Source organism: Lepidochelys olivacea (assembly GCF_965140295.1).
Source record: "Lepidochelys olivacea isolate rLepOli2 genome assembly, chromosome: 1".
Classification (NCBI taxonomy): Eukaryota; Metazoa; Chordata; order Testudines; family Cheloniidae; genus Lepidochelys; species Lepidochelys olivacea.
In genome coordinates, this window is record NC_140411.1 from 219,808,914 (window position 1) to 219,827,017 (window position 18,104).

Genomic DNA, 18,104 nt, shown 5'->3' on the forward strand with positions numbered 1-18,104 from the left:
GAAATCAAAAGCAAATCTCTGGCTAGGGGCCATCCCACTGCTCGGGGCTCAGCAGAGATTGGGAGCCTCATGGCAATCTCAAAAGAGGGGAGAAGAAGCAGCACCTCCTCCTCCTCTGAATTACTGTTGCGATGGGGGTGCCGGCACTTGGGGGAGGAGATAGGATTCTAATGGGAAAACAAGATGAAGGCATATGGGGAATGCAGAGGGTTGCTAAGAAGTGATAAACTCCCCTGTCACTTCAGTTTGGGGGAAGTTTACATGTACATGTTAGGGGGGAGGGATAGCTCAGGGGGTTTGAGCATTGGCCTGCTAAACCCAGGGTTGTGAGTTCAATCCTTGAGGGGGCCATTTAGGGATCTGGGGCAAAAATTGGGGATTGGTCCTGCTGTGAGCAGGGGGTTGGACTAGATGACCTCCTGAGGTCCCTTCCAACCCTGATATTCTATGATTCTATACTGGAGCTAAAATGTGATAGTAATGAAAGAGTTCCACAAATGTTTAATCCCCATTTGCTAATCTGGGCAGCATGGTCTGGTAGGTAGAGAATTGGACTGGGACTCAGGGTGTATATTCCTAGATGTGCCGTTGCCTTCCTGTGTGATCTCAGACAAGTCACAACCTCTGGGTGCCTCAGTTTCTCCATCAGTGAAACAGGAATAATGCTACTGAGCTATCTCACAGAGGCATTGGGAAGCTTAAATCATTAATAGCAGCAGAGCACCCTGAGGTCCTTAGCTCGAAGGTGCTATAATAGTGCAAACTGTTATTACCACAGTAGATATTACCACAGTAGATATGTTCCTTTGCTTTTCTTTAAATAATCAAAGCAGGAGAAATTTGAGAGCTCAAGGAAAGCTACTTCAGAGTGGATGATTGTAAGGAATGATGAATGAACTAATGTTAGTAAAGCGATGTGAAAATGCATGTGGTTATTATTATTTTAACTATCAGTAACATTAATAAAAACAGTGGTGACCCTGTGTGCACCTTTTCTCTTTTACACTATAGACGGAGTATGCTCACTATGAAAATGGACACTATTCCTATCGCATCCACCGCTCCCCTCTATGTGAATACATGATTAATTTCATCCATAAACTCAAACATCTCCCAGAGAAATACATGATGAACAGCGTGCTGGAGAACTTTACTATTTTACAGGTGGGGGCACTGAATTGTTTTTATTGTTGCCTTGAAATATTTAAGCCATATCCAAGAGTCCCCAGCTGCGAGTCAAAGTTTTCCACATACAGCTCAATAGTTAATTTTATTTAGTGTCAGTTGCGTCTCAGCACCCCTTACAGAGCTACGCAGAGTGCAGTTATTCAGATAAATAGGATCAGGAACACAGGGAGAAGAATGAGAGGCACGGGCAATGGAGAGAAAGGAGAGATGAAGAAGGTTTGAAAAGGGAGAGTAGATGACGCCAAAAAGTTGTGCCAGATGTGAAGGCAGAAGTTGCAATAAAGAAGACTCCAGTACCAACAATAGACAGAGGGTGAAATAATTGTCCCTGCTCTGGCCCCTTTACTCTGGGTTGATTTATCGCGGCTAGTCTAGACGTGATAAATCGACCCCCGAGCGCTCTCCCGTCAACTCCTGTACACCAGCTCGGCGAGAGGTGCAGCAGAGTCGATGGGGGAGCAGCAGCAGTCAACTCACCGTAGTGAAGACGCCGCGGTGAGTAGGTCTAAGTACGTCGACTTCAGCTACGTTATTCACGTAGCTGAAGTTGCGTAACTTAGATCGATTCCCCCCCACACAGTGTAGACCAGGGCTATGATTCTATGATCTGCCAGCGTGAGGATTTAGCTTCTGACCCTCCTGGCTCCTCACAGAGGACAGAACGGGGCAAAGGTCTGCTGTAGAACACAGCCACTAAGGGAGCTGTGCTGGGAACTCCAGTACCAACAATAGACAGAGGGTGAAATAATTGTCCCTGCTCTGGCCCCTTTACACCATTTAAGAGGGCCAGCGCATCATAAAAAAACCCTAAAAGCCCTGGTTGTGACTGCAGGAAGATTACTCCAGTTCATGCACTGCTGAAGACAGCCATAAAGCTGCCTTCCCAGGACCCATCCCAAATCCTGGCATAAACAGCGGGACAGGAAGGGGCGTGTTGCTGCAGAGATTCCATGCAGCACTGCAGTCCATAAGGCAAGCCCTGGGTTGGGAGGTTGCCAGAGCTTAGGCTCCCAGAGCTGTCCAAATTACACTTGGGCCCTTTCCAGCCCCTGGCGCAGCCAAGAATTAGGAGGGTGCAAGGGTGGTTTAAAGCCACTCTGGACTGTGAGCTCTGTGCTGTGCCTCTTTAAGGCACAGCATGGATTCTTACTCACTAGATCTGTGAAGGATGCTCCTGTGGCTAATGCCCAAGATTGTGAATCTGGAGGCCTGGATTTTGTTCCTGGCTTTGCCCTGGAAATCCTGTGACCTTGGTCAAGTCACATCACCCCTCCGTAGCTTATTTTCCTTATCTGTAGGACAGGGTTAATGCCATTTCTCTACCTCACAGGGCCTTGTGAAGCTTTAGTCCTTCACAGTTGTATCGAGCTTTTAGATCCTTGGAGGAAAGGTGCTTGCTGAGTAAATGCCAAGTTTTGTTATAGATGAAAATGAGCAGAGAAGGGAGGTGGGGCAGTGGAGAGGGACGAGGTCTGTGCGCCATAGTTCATGCTGACGAGCACTTGTAAATGCTTTCCAGCGCACCTCCTTCCATCGCCTTCTCCAGTGTCCCTGTACATCTACAGATGCACTTGCCCTCCTTCCCATGGGGTTTTACAGTCTGAATAATTGTAGGTACTCCCCCACCTCCCACCACAGACAGCTATTTCTCACGTAGGCCAGCAAAGCCTTTCACATCCTGCACTGGTAATCCTACAGCCTTGGCTCCTAGCGTACAGTCTGAGAATTTTCTACCCTCCCCACCTTCTTCCACTTGGGTGTGAGGGGTCTCTCGTGGTACAAGGTGTTTTAACCCTTTGGCTCCCGGGGCCAAATAGAGACAAGTCTCAATAAATTCTTCCAGCCCCCTCCTGTGGTTTTCACCAGCTTAGAGTCCCTCTAGACGTAGTCTCTTACGTACCATCATGTAATGCATGCTCTGCCTTATGCAACACTTCTGAATGTGGGTCTCTGAGGCTACGGGAGTCTAGCTGGCTGCTACCTCCCTGGAGCACTTGGATGCCCGCTTCCAGACTTGGGCCTGGCCAGTTCCCATCTCTGAATCCCGGACAGAGGGCAATGGTTAGTTCAGCCACAAAGGTAAGCATAAGGCATGAAAATAAAATAGAACACAACAAAATCAGCTAAAAAATTCACAAATTAACAAATGAGCTCTTTCCCTCCTGGAGCATTGTCTCCAAGGGTGGCCATGCTCCTCGTAAGGTACAGGCCCACAATTGGTCTGATAGCAGATCAGCCTGGAGTACTGTGACATCCTTGACAGATCAAGGAGTAACGGTCTCAAGTTACAGTGGGGAAGGTTTAGGTTGGATATTAGGAAAAACTTTTTCACTAGGAGGGTGGTGAAGCACTGGAATGGGTTACCTAGGGAGGTGGTGGAATCTCCTTCCTCAGAGGTTTTTAAGGTCAGGCTTGACAAAGCCCTGGCTGGGATGATTTAATTGGGGATTGGTCCTGCTTTGAGCAGGGGGTTGGACTAGATGACCTCCTGAGGTCCCTTCCAACCCTGATATTCTATGGGTATGTCTACACTGCCCGCTGGATCGGCGGGCAGCAATTGATCCAGCGGGGAGGTTGATTTATCGCGGCTAGTCTAGACGTGATAAATCGACCCCCGAGCGCTCTCCCGTCAACTCCTGTACACCAGCTCGGCGAGAGGCGCAGCAGAGTCGATGGGGGAGCAGCAGCAGTCAACTCACCGTAGTGAAGACGCCGCGGTGAGTAGGTCTAAGTACGTCGACTTCAGCTATGTTATTCATGTAGCTGAAGTTGCGTAACTTAGATCGATCCCCCCCCCCCCCCCTCCCAGTGTAGACCAGGGCTATGATTCTATGATCTGCCAGCGTGAGGATTTAGCTTCTGCCCCTCCTGGCTCCTCACGCAGGACAGAACGGGGCAAAGGTCTGCTGTAGAACACAGCCAGTAAGGGAGCTGTGCTGGGAACTGTGGGATGCATACAACAATCGCTGTCAGCGATCAGTCACGCAGGCTGCAGGAGAGTGATTTTGCAGCGTAGCGGAGATTATTGAGGGGCTGGGATGGGGGAGGGGTCGATGTAGTAAGAAAAGTAACAAGCAGGAGGCTGTACGAATGTGTAAATTCAAGTAGGCAACTCACAGGCACCTTTTGCTTACATCTTCTTGGTGTGTAAGTTAAACCCATTCCGCATTGCTTACCCCCATTCATCCACCAGTAAGTGAGCATTGGGAGGTATAAGGGAGTCGATCTTACATCCAGGGGTGGCAAGTTGTATGGGCCCATGGTGCCCAGGCTCCAACAATATTCAGGGCCCGGGGGCCCGGCTCCACCAATGTTTGGGGCCGGGTCTCTCCCCAGGATCTGCCTGCTGACCACCACCACCACCCCCCGCACCCCTCTCGAGTGTCCCCCGGCCCCCACGTGCTGCCCCCACGCACCTCCCCTGGCTCCAAGAGCGTCCCTGACTCTCCCCTGAAGCTCCATGCTGCCTCCACTCTGCTGGCTTCTGGCATCAACTGCCGCCGCAGGGTCCTAGTGTCCGACATCCGCTAATGCCAGGGCAGGGTGCCCTGACCCTGCCCTTCTGCCTCGGACCCTTCCCTTTTCCATTGGGACCCTCTAGCAAACAGAGGGTCCCCCGCCCACAGTCACCGCTCCTGCCCTACGCTGGGCAAGGGGCAGCTCCATCCCCCACCCCCAGTGAGGCTACAGTGAGGGGCAGCAACAGGGGAGGAGGCGCACATGTGATAGAAGCTGCCCCCTCCCCCCCCGGCACCCACCACAGGGGAGACAAGGGGGCTTCCTGGATCTGAGATGGGGCCCTAGGATCACATGCTGTGACAGTGGTACGGGGTGAGTGTGCTGCCAGAGGGGAGAGGGGGGCCCCTCCCCCAGAGCTACTGCTGCCGGCGGGGAGAGGGCTGAGGGGCGTCCTCCTCTCTGGCCCCAGCCCCGGGGCAGCCTGCCTGCACCCAAAACTCATCCCCAGCCCTGCCCCACCCCCGAGCCCACACCCCCAGCCGGAGCCCTCACCCCCTGCACCCCAACCCTCTGCCCCAGCCCTGAGCCCCCTCCTGCATCATGAACCCCTCATCCCCAGCCCCACCCCACAGCCATCACCCCTGCACCCTCTCCCACCCTCAAACTGCCTCCCAAAGCCTGCACCCCCTCCCTTCGCACCCCCTCCCATCTCCAAACTCCATCTCAGAGCCTGCACCCCTCACCCCCTCCTGCACACCCATCCCCTGCCCCAGCCTGGAGCCTGCACCCAGCACCCAAACTCCCTCCCAGAGCCTGCACCCTCCACGCTTCCTGCACACCAATCCCCAGCCCAAGGCCTGCACCCCAGACCTCCCCCCCCCACCCAAACTCCCTCCCAGAGCCTTAGGCAGGTGGGGGGGCGGAGTTGGGGGGGGGTTCTGGGCACCACCAAAATTTCTACAAACCTGCCACCTTGCTTACATCTCAACTGTGAATTAGGCTCCAAGTCTTGATGTCCCCTCCAACCGCACTCCTCAAGCTACTAAGAGCCCTCTTTCACTGGCATCAGCAGACCTTTCCCTTCAACACCCTCTCAGTGCTGGGGAATTCTCAGTGTAATTCACCCTTCGTCACCCCTGGGAACAGTGACATCTGCTGGCTCCAAGGACACACGGCTGCTCACTGCTCCCAGTCCCGACAAGACTTTCCCCCCCTTGCTTGGTGAGTGCTTATTATTCACTGGCCACATATTTCCATTCTTTATGGTCCTGAGGAGGCTTCTCCTCCTGTGCTTTCACTGCATCTCAGTCCTCACGTTGTGAGAAAGCGCCCCCTGTTGGTACCAAGCAGATGTTTCATTACTGGTGTTTGGAGACAGCCCCAGTTTGGGGTGTCATTGCTGAACTGTGTATCTTTCCTGTTGTTCATTCTGTGGATTATGTTTAACACTGGATACGTTCAAAGGTGTTAGAATATTTACAAGTTGAGACAGAAAAAATAGCACTTGCTTTCTTTTCTCATCCGTCTAGGTTGTGACGAACAGGGACACTCAAGAGACCTTGCTGTGCATAGCGTATGTTTTTGAGGTGTCAGCTAGTGAACATGGTGCCCAGCATCACATCTACCGGCTGGTGAAGGACTAGAGATTCTCTGCCCAGGAACTGCCTCCATGAATGTATATCTGAGGGAAACGCCCGTGCCTAACCCCAATACCAATCCAAAAAATAAACTGCAGACATGGTGTATTTTCAGAAAAAAATCTTCGAGCTAGTTTGTGATTGCAAGTGTAAAATAGTGCAGCGTCATGGGCTTGTGTAATTGGGGAAAAGGCTTGAAACAAAGACATTGAAAACACAACATCACACCACACCACCAATCTCTGTTAACTGCCCCTTTGGGTTCCATGTTATTTGGGGCAACCAAGCCGCCGAGCAGCTCAAGGATAATAGGATGCAGATGCACATCATACACACGCTCATGTGCACAGACATACAGTCACAGATGTACACCTGCATGCTTGCACACAGTCTCATGCACTGGGTCACAAGTACAAGTTGAGTCCGATGTATGCACATGCCTGGTCATGTACACATACACACAGTCATGTATGTATTCCCAGGTCCACGTGTGCACTCCAGGCCAGCACACTTGCCCAGAGACACATTTGCACAGTTAAATGGATGCAAGAATAGAGATGTGCACAATAGACGTGCCCAGGCAAAAGCATGCACACAGCAATGCATGTGTGCAAGCAGACACATACACACATAATCACATATGCAAGTGGACTCATTTGCACACGCACAGTCACACATTTCTTCTAATTAGGCTTGTCTGAGCACCAAGCTTGCTCAGGTCTTCTATACAGTACTAAGGGAAGTAAAGCTACCCTACCAAGCTGGGGTTGTGTGAATGACACTTTCTTCTTTTTGAGATGTTTTCTTTCCTTTGAAGTGCAGCTCTGCTCAGAAAAGTGAATGTGTAAAACCCCGTCTTTGTACTCAGTAGATCTGCTCCCCGTGTGCGTTCAGAGTCACATCTGCTGGCTGTTCGGACTGAGATAAGATCTTTCTTCTTTTCACTCCTGTTTGCCCTGCACAGCCAGTACAGCTCAAGGAGCAGGAGTCTGACCCTTCTCGTGCACCAGCAAAACTATGGTTACGAAGCCCCAATCAGTTACCCTTGTTTCATTCCAGGCAGTGGGGTTGCACACAGGTCACTGAGGGCACAATTTGTCCAGCCAGCTCCTTATTATTGGTGATGATGCTTGAGAAGAATTAAAACCCAGCTGGGCTTTCAGAGACCCAGCTGAGTTTGCGGAGCAGGCAGCTGGAGAAATCTCTTCTCCCCTTGTAAACTGCCATGTGCCCTGGCTTCAGTGAGCGATGATAAACATGGAGCCCCACGATACCATTGTGATGGAGTCCCTTGTCGGAGAAGAATCAGCGAGACAGGTCTAGCTGTGAGGTATTGGAAGAGACGTTTGCGCTGCTGTTGGGGAGTGGGGTATCAGATGTCCAGGCAAAGTGCCTCAGAACACATTTTACAGGTGCTATTAACATCAACTCTTTCTTGAAAAATAACAAAAGACCGTAGTATCTTACACATTTGTTTCATACACTTCCATCCATCAGACTCTTGGCATATGGAAAACTACTGTGTTCTAGCCAACAGGAGCACATGGGAAACCAAAGTGACCTGACCCAGGGTCTGCACGGCATCAGTGTTGCTTGGGCAGCAGCTGCTGAGCACTACAGAGGTAGGGCACTGCCCTAGCTATATCCGGAGCAGTGACACAAGGGCTTTCTGTGGCATTTCCAGCCTGTGTTTTAAGGGAGTCTGCACCACGTTCTGGAATATTGCAAAATCTAGCCTATTCCACCAGGCCCTGTGACATTCACAAAAGTTTCTTTCTAGATTGCCTTTCACTAATTGCCAGCTGACACTGCCTGAGGGTGAATGAGCTCAACTGAAGAACAACAGCCAATGGCACTGTGTGCGTAAATAGAAGCTTTCTCCTTCGTTTGACTCATTCAGCTGGTCTATGAACACCACACACCTGCATTTCTGAATGGATCAGGAGGCAGCTGATACTCAAGCACAAAGTCCTTAAGGCTGTGTCTGCACTAACATTGGCCTCAAAATCTCCCATTGGTGCAGCAGTAATGGGAGAACGTTCTCTGGTGTTTTAACCATCACGTCACCTACGGACGTGATCGTTAAAACCTTAGAGCAGGTCCCCACTAAATTGTAAATTAAAATGTCCACAGCCAACTAGGAGGGTGGTGAAGCACTGGAATGGGTTACCTAGGGAGGTGGTAGAATCTCCATCCTTAGAGGTTTTTAAGGTCAGGCTTGACACAGCCCTGGCTGGGATGATTTAGTTGGTGTTGGTCCTGCTTTGAACAGGGGGTTGGACTGAATGACCTCCTGAGGTCCCTTCCAACCCTAATATTTTATTATTCTATTCTATGATTCTATAATGTCCATACCATCACTCTCCCTGTTGTTGGCACCAGTGGGGCTGAATGTGTGCTAGGAACAGTAGAAAATCTTCTGGAAGATGCTGGCATCTACAAGTTCGTATTTGCACACAGGATTCTGAGGGGCAGGGATGTGAGAAGAAGTTCAGAAGAAAGGACAGTGGAGTTTGCTTTGAAAAAGAAACTGTTGAGCTGCTAAGCAAAGCCAGGGTTACTGACACTTTATCATCACTACAAATTTGTATTACAGTAGGTCTATGGGCCCCAGCTGAAACTGGAACCCCACTGTGGTAGGTGCTGTACAAATACCTAAGAGCTTACAGTCTGAGCAGACAAGACAGACAAAAAGTGGGAGGGGAAACAGCAGCACTAAGGGGTCATGCCTTAAAATTCAAAATGTACGATGGGCATAGAGGAGTTGTCATTAAACTCTTCTAGTTACTGGGGTGGGCCTGTGCTATTGTGAAGCTCTCAGAGTGCTTTAAAAGCAGTAACCAGCTAAATCTAACCTAGTGAAGTAGGTAAATATTATAATCCCCATATTATAGGTAAAGAAACTGAGGCCTAGTCTACACAACCTTGTAGTTGTTTAAGTAAAGATGTGTTTTAAACTGATTTAATTACATTGGCACAAGTTTGGGTGTAGATGCTCTTATGTTTTAAAAAAACAGATTAAGCTAAGCTGCAATAAAAGCATCTGCACCCAAACTCAAACCAGTTTAACTAAATCAGGTTAAAAACACCACTTTAATTAAACTGCAGTAAGTTTGTGTTGCATGTCTTATCTACTTACTTAAGGGACTTTCCAACGATCCCACAGCAAGTCAGCAGCAAAGATGGGAAAACTTAAGGCAGACCTTAAGCATTTAGAAACATACAGTAACATCAGTGGAAGTTTAAAAGCACACAATTGTTGCAAACATGGCCAGCTGCCAGTATGAAAAACCTAGAATTGTTTTCCACCCTGTCCTTAGCCCTCAGAAAAATAGTAATTCAATAGTTTCTAAATAGCTACTACTTTCTTTATAACTTGCTTGATTACTACTACTAGTGACCTCTACTATGGTTTTGTGCTCACCTTTCCCAGCAAGCCCATGTGGGAGCTAGTTCTTTAAATCTGTGGGAGATAAGCAGCTGCAGCCCTAAAGTAGCCATTTTAGTAACTGAATTTTGTAGGCTGTTTTTCCCCCCTCTTAGCTAACAGGTGTTTTTAGCTGCAATCTTGTTTTTCATTGATTTGCCTTTTCTCTCATTCTTGAGCAAGTAGCTTCAAGCCCTAGTAGGTTAACAATAATCATGGAGAGAAAGTCTCAAAGTATCCAAAGAACAAAGCAATGAGGAGAAATAAGCAGCAAGAATCAATTGCTCAAATCAAATAAATCAGTCAAAGCTGATCAGGTTTTTTTAACCAAATTACTCAAATAGTGGGCAAAAAGAATGCAGTAGCTCTAATGTACCTTGATTGTAGTAAAGTTTTGCTACCAGACCTCACAAAATGTGATGTGAAAGATCAATTCAAATTTGCTTGGATATTAGAAGTTATCTGAAAAACTTGCTGAAGACCCGTAATTAAGGGGCATGATAAATGGCAATATATTAACCATGGGAAGGGTGGGTACTGAGGAGATCAGTGTTAGGTCTACTCTCATGTAACAGCATGATTAATGAGCTGGAAGAGGGAGCAAACAGCATGGTAATTAAATCTGCAGATGGTACTAAAGGAGGTATCCCCAACAGTGCAGATATAGGGACACCAATGCTTCTGAGCTATGAATAGTGACTTTAACCCCATTGAAGCACTAGACTGGAACCTGGAGAATAGATTGAAAGGTTAGATTTGAAATATGATTTTAAAATGTCCTTAAAAAACAAGGACAGATGGCAGCTGAACGGTACATTAGCAGTTTATCAGGACGGCACACAATGCGAAAGCCAGTGTATGGAGGAAGGAGGTATTTTCTATATGTTTAGGGGCGCGCGCACACACACAAAATGACTAAACTGCAGTTCCCTCCAGACCCCAATATGCAATATGGTAACAGTAGAGTAAGTTAATACACCTTGCAGTGTGACCAGCTCAATAGATGTGTTGTACTGCTGAGGATGAAGAACCCACCCTCTGCAAAAGACCTCAAACCAGACCTCAAAGCACAGGAGCATGTTACTGATCCCAGGGATTGTCATCTTATTTGGGCCCTCCTACTTAGGGCTGGATTGTGGCTAGTTCCTGCATGGCATGCAAGGGGAAAAGAACCCTTTCCCCCTTTTTGTGTCCCCTGTTGCAGGTGCTGCTCACAGTCCCAGTCCCTGAGCTCAGATAAGCACAAGGTTTATGCAGGGCTGGTGCTGCTAGCCACCTTGGCAGTGGGCAGAACTGGTTGGCTGTGGAGTGGAGCATATGTTGCACCCCTGGGCCTATGTAAGAACAAGCAAAAGACAGAACTAGAACACACAGCCTAGTTTTAAATTCCTAAAATTCCAGCATTCCATATGTGCTGTGTTCAGCTACAGCTCCATTATCGTCCATTAGGTGTCACCGCTACCTAGTCTAAATTTCAAAATACAAATTGAGGGGAGGGGAAGTAGTTTTCAGTGAATCTCAATTGTAGTAACACTTCAGTGGACAATAAGTGAATTGTCTGTGGAGAAGCCTCCCTATTTTTAATCCTATGAGATCCTAAATCCTCACCCATAAACCACAGCAAGTAGCAAAACAACCATGCTCAGCTAATGGCAGATAAAGATTAAACCCTGAGAGATTATTTTTCCTGTTCAGTAAAGCATGGATTTATAAATATGAACTTCCAGCATTCCTGAAATATTTGCTCAACTTCCCCTGCCACTTCCTAAATCCTTCCTGCCAGCCTGCACTGAAAGCTTAAATTCAATTTATTTTAATGTCCTTGTTAACATTTTTTTAATTATGTTTTTTGTTGGAGGCAAAAGGAGGGGGTGGGGTCAGTCTGATAGCCCTGGAGACAGTTTGATATTTTCTGCATGCACAGAAAAAAAAAAACCCCACTGACAGCAGCCGTGCAAGATTCCCTCTCCACTAGGTACCTCAACGCCCTTCTGTTAGGTGCACCTACACTGGGTGACAGGCCCAGGTTTACAGTGGTGCCAGGCCCATGCTCAGAAGGGGCCTTGGCCTGCTCTGCTTGCACTGCGCCCCAAGACCCCACCAGCCCGCTGGCTCCCCACTGCCCACCACTTGCTCCTCTTGGCCTGCCCATTGGCCGGCCGAGGGCTCCTCTCTGCCCCCTGGCCCCACCCCCCGGCTCCCTCAGTGCGCATCCAGCTCCAGGCAGTCTCTGCTTCCCACCACCTGTGGGGCCCTGCCTGTCTCCCTGGAGCTGAGCCGCCTGGGACTGGTGCAGAAGCCTGGCCAGTCTTGGCCAGTTTGGGGGTGGGGGGGGGGCAGTGTCTGGGGCTTGGCTGGGCCCCTCTAGGCAAGTGTGTCTTAGGGAGCCCAGCTGGGGCAGGTCCTGGCCTGACTGATTGTGCCACTCCCGAGGGTCTGGAGTGATTCCCCGCCCCGGGACCAGCCCTGGCTGCGCTGCCAGCTCAGCCTGACAGACATAGTCACCTCCCAGCAGGGCCCCGGTGAGTGTGGCTGGGGGGCAGGGCGTGGGAGAGTGGGCCTCTAGGGAGCCTGGGGGGTGCTGAGCTGTGAGGGGGGTGGGGAAGATGTGTGTGTTGGGGCACTAGGCAGTGGGGGTGGGCCACTGTGCGTCTGCAACTGCCCCATTGCCCCGGCTGGCCCCTTGATCTGGGGACTGACCTCCCTGCGCCATGCTCCATTGCCTCCATGGAGGCCCACAAATATGTTTGGAGCTGGCCCAAAAAAGGTTAATCCGGCCCTGCTGGGCGAGTGTGCTAGTGTAGCTAAACGGGTAAGAATCCCTACAAACCTTAAAAGTTCACATTGCAAAACACCAAACAACAGCATAAAATACAACCCGACTGGTGGTCATGGTGCAATAGGATGACATTAAAATCCAAGCGTGTGGAAGCATGCTGAGGAACTCTACTAGACATCAGGCTAGATTGTACGGTCCACATATGGAAGGTGCCATCCATGCAGACGGCCCTCTCCCACGGTGGGGTTTGTAAGCCATCTTTGTGGCACCATCCCCTTACCCTAGCCCATAGACCCCTAATGCCTTGGGGTCAATGATCTGGGTCCAGGGAGACATGCGTTACCCCTGCCCCCAAATCCAGTGGAAAAACCAACAGCAAGTTCATGCTGCCTGAGGCTGCAATAAATTTTCCATCTCACAGTTCTGGGGAAACTCACCCTTACGGATGGGCTCCAGGGGCGGTGCTCTAACAGAGCTGTGCTGTTGGGGAACCGGGAAGTGGCCTGGGGTGGGAGGGGCTTAGGCTGGACTAGAAGAACTGTGTCCTCTTGCAGATCTGGTGAGATCGATGCAGAACCACTTCGGGGGCTGGGCCTCCTTCTGGGGTGGAATGATCTCTGCCCCCATAGCCTCTTCTCGCAGGTATTAAGCCCAGCTTAATTAAGGCAGAGCAAGCTACAATTCCACTGAGTACAAAACAAAACCCTCTAAGAAATAATCACTGGGGCTTCAAAAAGAACTACACAACGGTAAAGGTATGGAGAGAAAACAAAGCAGCTTTGCTGGAAATGATTTATTATCCTTTACTTGAATTACAGTAGAGCCTAGAGGCCCCATGCTGCTAGGTGTTGTATTTACACATGGAAAGAGGCAGGCTCTCCCTGGAAGAACTTATTGCATAAATAGAGAAAGACAAAGGGCAGGAGAAAGATGATTATTATCCCATTTCACAGGTGTGACACTGCGGCATAGAGAGAATAAGTGATTTGCCCCCAGGTTACAAAAGGAAGCTACAGCAAAGCTGGGAATTGAACCTAGATCTCCTTCGTACCAGTCCAATGCCTTAATCATAGATCACCCTTCACTTGAAATTGAGTTGGGTAAAGACTAGCAAAGGAAGTAGAGAAGCAGATTATATTAATGCTATAGTTAATGGGCATGAGACACGTCAGAGGGGCTGTTACATATACATCAGGACAAAAAGAAACATGAGAGAATCACTATGCAAAAATCCACCTAGTGGATAATGAGTACTTGTGGCACCTTAGAGACTAACCAATTTATTTGGTTAGTCTCTAAGGTGCCACAAGTACTCCTTTTCTTTTTGCGAATACAGACTAACACGGCTGTTACTCTGAAACTAGTGGATAATGGCTCCATTAGCAATAACCAGCAGGGAGTAATAAAGGAGAAATCATTCCAAACAATATTTGATCCCCCAAACGTATGGGCATAGCTTTTCCAGAGCGTAGACAATGGTGTAACATTCCTTTTCGCTGATTGACCAGTGGCTTTCCCTCTCAGACAGCTTCTTGCTGAGAAACACGACAGGATGGAACTCTAGATTCGGTCTTTCCTGCATTAAGACTGCTCCCATACCACGCTCAGATGCATCTGTGGTTTCTAGGAAAGGTTTGTCAAAGTCTGGGGCCCTTAGCACAGGGTCAGACATGAGTGTCGCTTTAAGCTGGTTAAAGGCCTTCTGACACTCTTCAGTCCACTGAACTGCATTTGGCTGTTTCTTTTTGGTTACGTCTGTCAGTGGGGCAGCGATTTGGCTGTATTGCGGTACAAATCACCTGTAATATCCGGCCAAACCTAAGAAGGATTGGACCTGTTTCTTTGACTTTGGGACAGGCCACTTTTGGATAGCATCCACTTTTGCCTGTAGGGGTTTGATATTTCCTTGACCCACCTGGCGTCCAAGGTAAGTCACTCTGTTTAGGCCTATTTGACACTTCTTAGCCTTAACTGTTAGTCCTGCCTCCCTTATGTGCTCAAAGACTTTTTGTAGATGTTCTAGGTGTTCTGCCCAGGAATCCGAAAATATGGCCACAATGTCAAGGTAGGTGACTGCATATTCTCCCAATCCTGCTAGGAGACCATCTACAAGGTTTTGGAAGGTGGCGGGTGCATTCCGCAGCCCGAAAGGGAGCACATTAAAATCATACGGCCCGACATGTGTGATGAGGGCTGACCTTTCCTTGGCAGATTCATCTAGCGGTACCTGCCAGAACCCCTTGGTTAAGTCCAAGGTAGAGATGAACTGGGCCTGTCCCAGTTTCTCCAATAGTTCATCTGTGCATGGCATTGGATAATTGTCTGGGCGAGTTACAGCATTTAGCTTATGGTAGTCCAGGCAAAAACGCATCTCCCCATCTGGTTTGGGAACTAGAACCACTAGAGATGCCCATGCACTGCGGGAGGGGTGGATTACACCCATCTGTAGCATATCCTGGATCTCCCGTTCTGTAGCAGTTTTAGCTTGAGGAGACACCCAGTAAGATTCGGCTCTGACTGGGTGAGCATTACCTGTGTCAATAGAGTGGTATATTCTGCTGAGGCCTTGCCTTCTCCATCTCCAGTGCATGCTTCCTCTGCCTCCACCCTGGCTTTTTCTGCCTCCACAGCTCTCTTGTGGGCAGCTTCCTCTGCCTCCACCCTGGCTTTTTCTGCTTCCATCTCCAAGCGCCTTAAGGCCATCTGTCTATCATGCTCTTTTAGTTTCTCTTCAGCTTTAAAATCTGCCAGCTCTAGTTTATTAGCTGCTTCGCTGGTAGTCATTTTCCTGCTTTCTTGTGCTTAACTCTAGCTAAACCCAAGAGTTAGGGGGGAAAAAAAAAACAACTTGTGAATTTCCCTGCAGGAGGTTAACTACCTTGCCTTTAGGTAGAGAAAACTCCAGCTCAAAAAAGAAAAATCCTTTTGTAAAAAAACTAACACCTCTGTCTCCAGGCAAATAGACAGAAAACCCTCTAGCTGCTCCCAGCTTAAAAAAAACACCTCTTCAGATCTGTGCTTTTGGTTCAAAATGATCTCTGGTTCAAAATTAAGCACAAGAAAGTAGGAAAATGAATACCAGTAAAGCAGCTAATAAACTAGAGCTGGCCAGATTCGAAGCTGAAGAGAAACAAAGAGCACAAACAAAAACCTTCCCCTTCCCCTGCCAAGATTTGAAAGTATCTTGTCACCTTATCGGTCCTTTGGGTCAGGTGCCAGCCAGGTTAGTTGAGCTTCTTAACCCTTTACAGGTAACAGGATTTTGCCTCTGGCCAGGAGGCGGCACCCCCCTCACAGATCCAGCGGAGATGTGCGGGAGGGCCAGGGCCTTCTACGCAGGCCTGTTTTCCCCAGATCCGACTGATCCTAACGCTTGCAGAGTGCTCTGGGACAAACTCCCGATGGTCAGCGCAGGCGACCGAGACCAGCTAGAGCTGCCTCTCACTCTGGCCAAGTTCTCGGAAGCCCTCCGCCGCATGCCCACCAATAAATCTCCGGGCATGGATGGGCTGACCGTGGAGTTCTACCGCGTCTTCTGGGACATCCTCGGCCCAGACCTAGTGACCGTCTGTGCCAAGTATTTTCAGAGCAGGGTCCTCCCTCTTTTGTGCAGAGAAGGGGGACCTCCACGATTTACGAAATTGGCATCCCGTCTCGCTCCTCAGCACAGACTACAAGGTCGTAGCGAAAGCCATCTCGCTGCAGCTAGGGTCCGTGCTGGCGGACGTGATCCACCCAGACCAGACCTACACCGTCCCAGGCCGCACCATCTTCGACAACCTGTATCTGGTCCGGGACCTCTTGGAACTCGAGTGTAGGGATGGTCTGTCGTTCGCCCTCCTGTCCTGGATCAGGAGAAGGCATTCGACAGGGTGGATCACGGGTATCTCCTGAGCACTCTGCGAGCATTTGGCTTCAGACCCCGGTTTGTGGGTTTTCTCCAGGTGCTGTACGCCTCCGCAGAGTGTTTGGTCAGGCTCAACTGGACCCTGACCGAACCAGTCAGCTTCAGGCGAGAAGTACGGCAGGGGTGTGCCCTCTCGGGCCAGCTGTACGCTCTGGCGATCGAGCCCTTCCTCTGTCTCCTCTGCAGGAGGTTGACGGCGTTGGCGCTGCGGGAGCCGAAGCTGCAGCTGGTCCTGTCGGCGTATGCCGACGATGTGCTCCTCGTGGTCCAGGACCCGGGAGACTTGGCACGGGTGGAGGCTTGCCAGGCTGTTTATTCGGCAGCCTCCTCCGCCCGGGTCAACTGGGTCAAGAGCTCTGGCTTGGCGATAGGGGACTGGCAGCAGGCGAGCTCCCTCCCACCCGTGCTTCAGGCCATCCGGTGGAGCGCGGGTCCGCTGCTCTATCTGGGCATTTACCTTTCTGCCACGCATCCATCTCCGCCGGAGAACTAGCATGGTTTAGAGGGCAGGGTGGTAGAGCGGCTCCGGAGATGGACAGGACTATGCCAGTGTCTCTCCCTTCAAGGGCGGGCACTGGTGCTTAATCAGCTAGTCCTGTCCATGCTCTGGTACCAGCTCAACACCCTGGTCCCGGCCCCGGATTTCCTGGCCAACCTCTGGACGTCGATTCTGGAGTTCTTCTGGTCAGGACTGCACTGGGTCTCTGCAGGGGTTCTCCATCTACCTCTGGAGGAGAGATGGCAGGGCCTGAAGTGTCTCCGCACTCAGGTCCATGTCTTCTGCCTCCAGGTCCTGCGGAGGCTCCTTTATGGTGCAGGTAGTCCGGCGTGGAGCATACTAGCGCACGCCTTCTGCACCACTTCCGAGGGCTCTGATATGACCCGCAGCTCCTTTACCTCCATCCGAGAGGTCTTCTGCGAGACCTCTCCGGGCTGCCGGTCTTCTACCAGGACCTCCTCCGGACCTGGAAACTGTTCACAGCGACCAGGTCCGTGGCGGCCTCCAGGGAGGAAGATCTCCTTGCGGAGCCCATGCTACACAACCCCCAGCTCCGTGTGCAGGTGGCGGAGTCCCCCTCGGTGTGCCAGAGGTTGATCCTGGTAGAAGTTACCAGAGTCGGAGACCTCCTGGACTACGACCGAGGAGACTGGCTGGATCCCCTGATGCTCGCTCAGTGCATGGGGCTCTCCAGATCTCGTACTCCCCTGTGCGTACTTCAGGAGCTGAGGGCTGCTTTGCCGCCCGCTGCTTGGGTTTACCTCGACAGGGTCCTAAGAGAGGGCATGCCCTGCCCACCCTCCACCCCTCCGGACCTTTTCATCCGGACCTGCCCCGTGGACCCAACAGACCCCACCCCACCCCACCCCTTCACCGTGAGCCGGCTAAGCGAGCTGCAGCTGGTCCGGTTCCAGACCGCGCCAAAGAAACGCTTGTGCTCCACACCCTTCACGTCCTCACCCTCGCGTCCCGCCCTGACACAAAGTGGCGGGACTTCCTGCCACCTCTAGAGGGTGCAGAGCCCCGGTGGGCCAGCCTATACTCCACCTTAGTCCCAAGGCCCGCCGGGGATATCAGTTGGCGGCTCCTTCATGGGGCCGTGAGCACGGGCATGTACTTGGCGCGGTTCACCCCAATCCTGGACACCTGCCCCTTTTGCGGCGTGAGGGAAACCCTACCTGGAGTGCGCCAGGCTGCAGCCCCTATTC

At 50.5% G+C, this 18,104-nt stretch overlaps 1 protein-coding gene across 6 annotated transcripts in view; it reads left to right on the top strand.

The window, feature by feature from the left end:
• Nucleotides 1-6,406, top strand: part of TEAD4 (TEA domain transcription factor 4) — a 76,263-nt gene extending 69,857 nt beyond the window's left edge. For 5 of the 6 annotated variants that reach the window (XM_084633943.1, XM_084633944.1, XM_084633941.1 and 2 more), the window contains 2 exons: nt 1,012-1,164; nt 6,177-6,406. In XM_084633943.1, the coding sequence (XP_084490069.1) occupies nt 1,012-1,164; nt 6,177-6,290 (267 nt within the window). In that variant the 3' untranslated portion in view covers nt 6,291-6,406. Of the gene's footprint in view, nt 1-1,011; nt 1,165-3,835; nt 3,906-6,176 lie in introns of all 6 variants that reach the window. The other variant, XM_084633945.1, reaches the window with a different exon arrangement.
• Nucleotides 6,407-18,104: the final 11,698 nt, after the last annotated feature.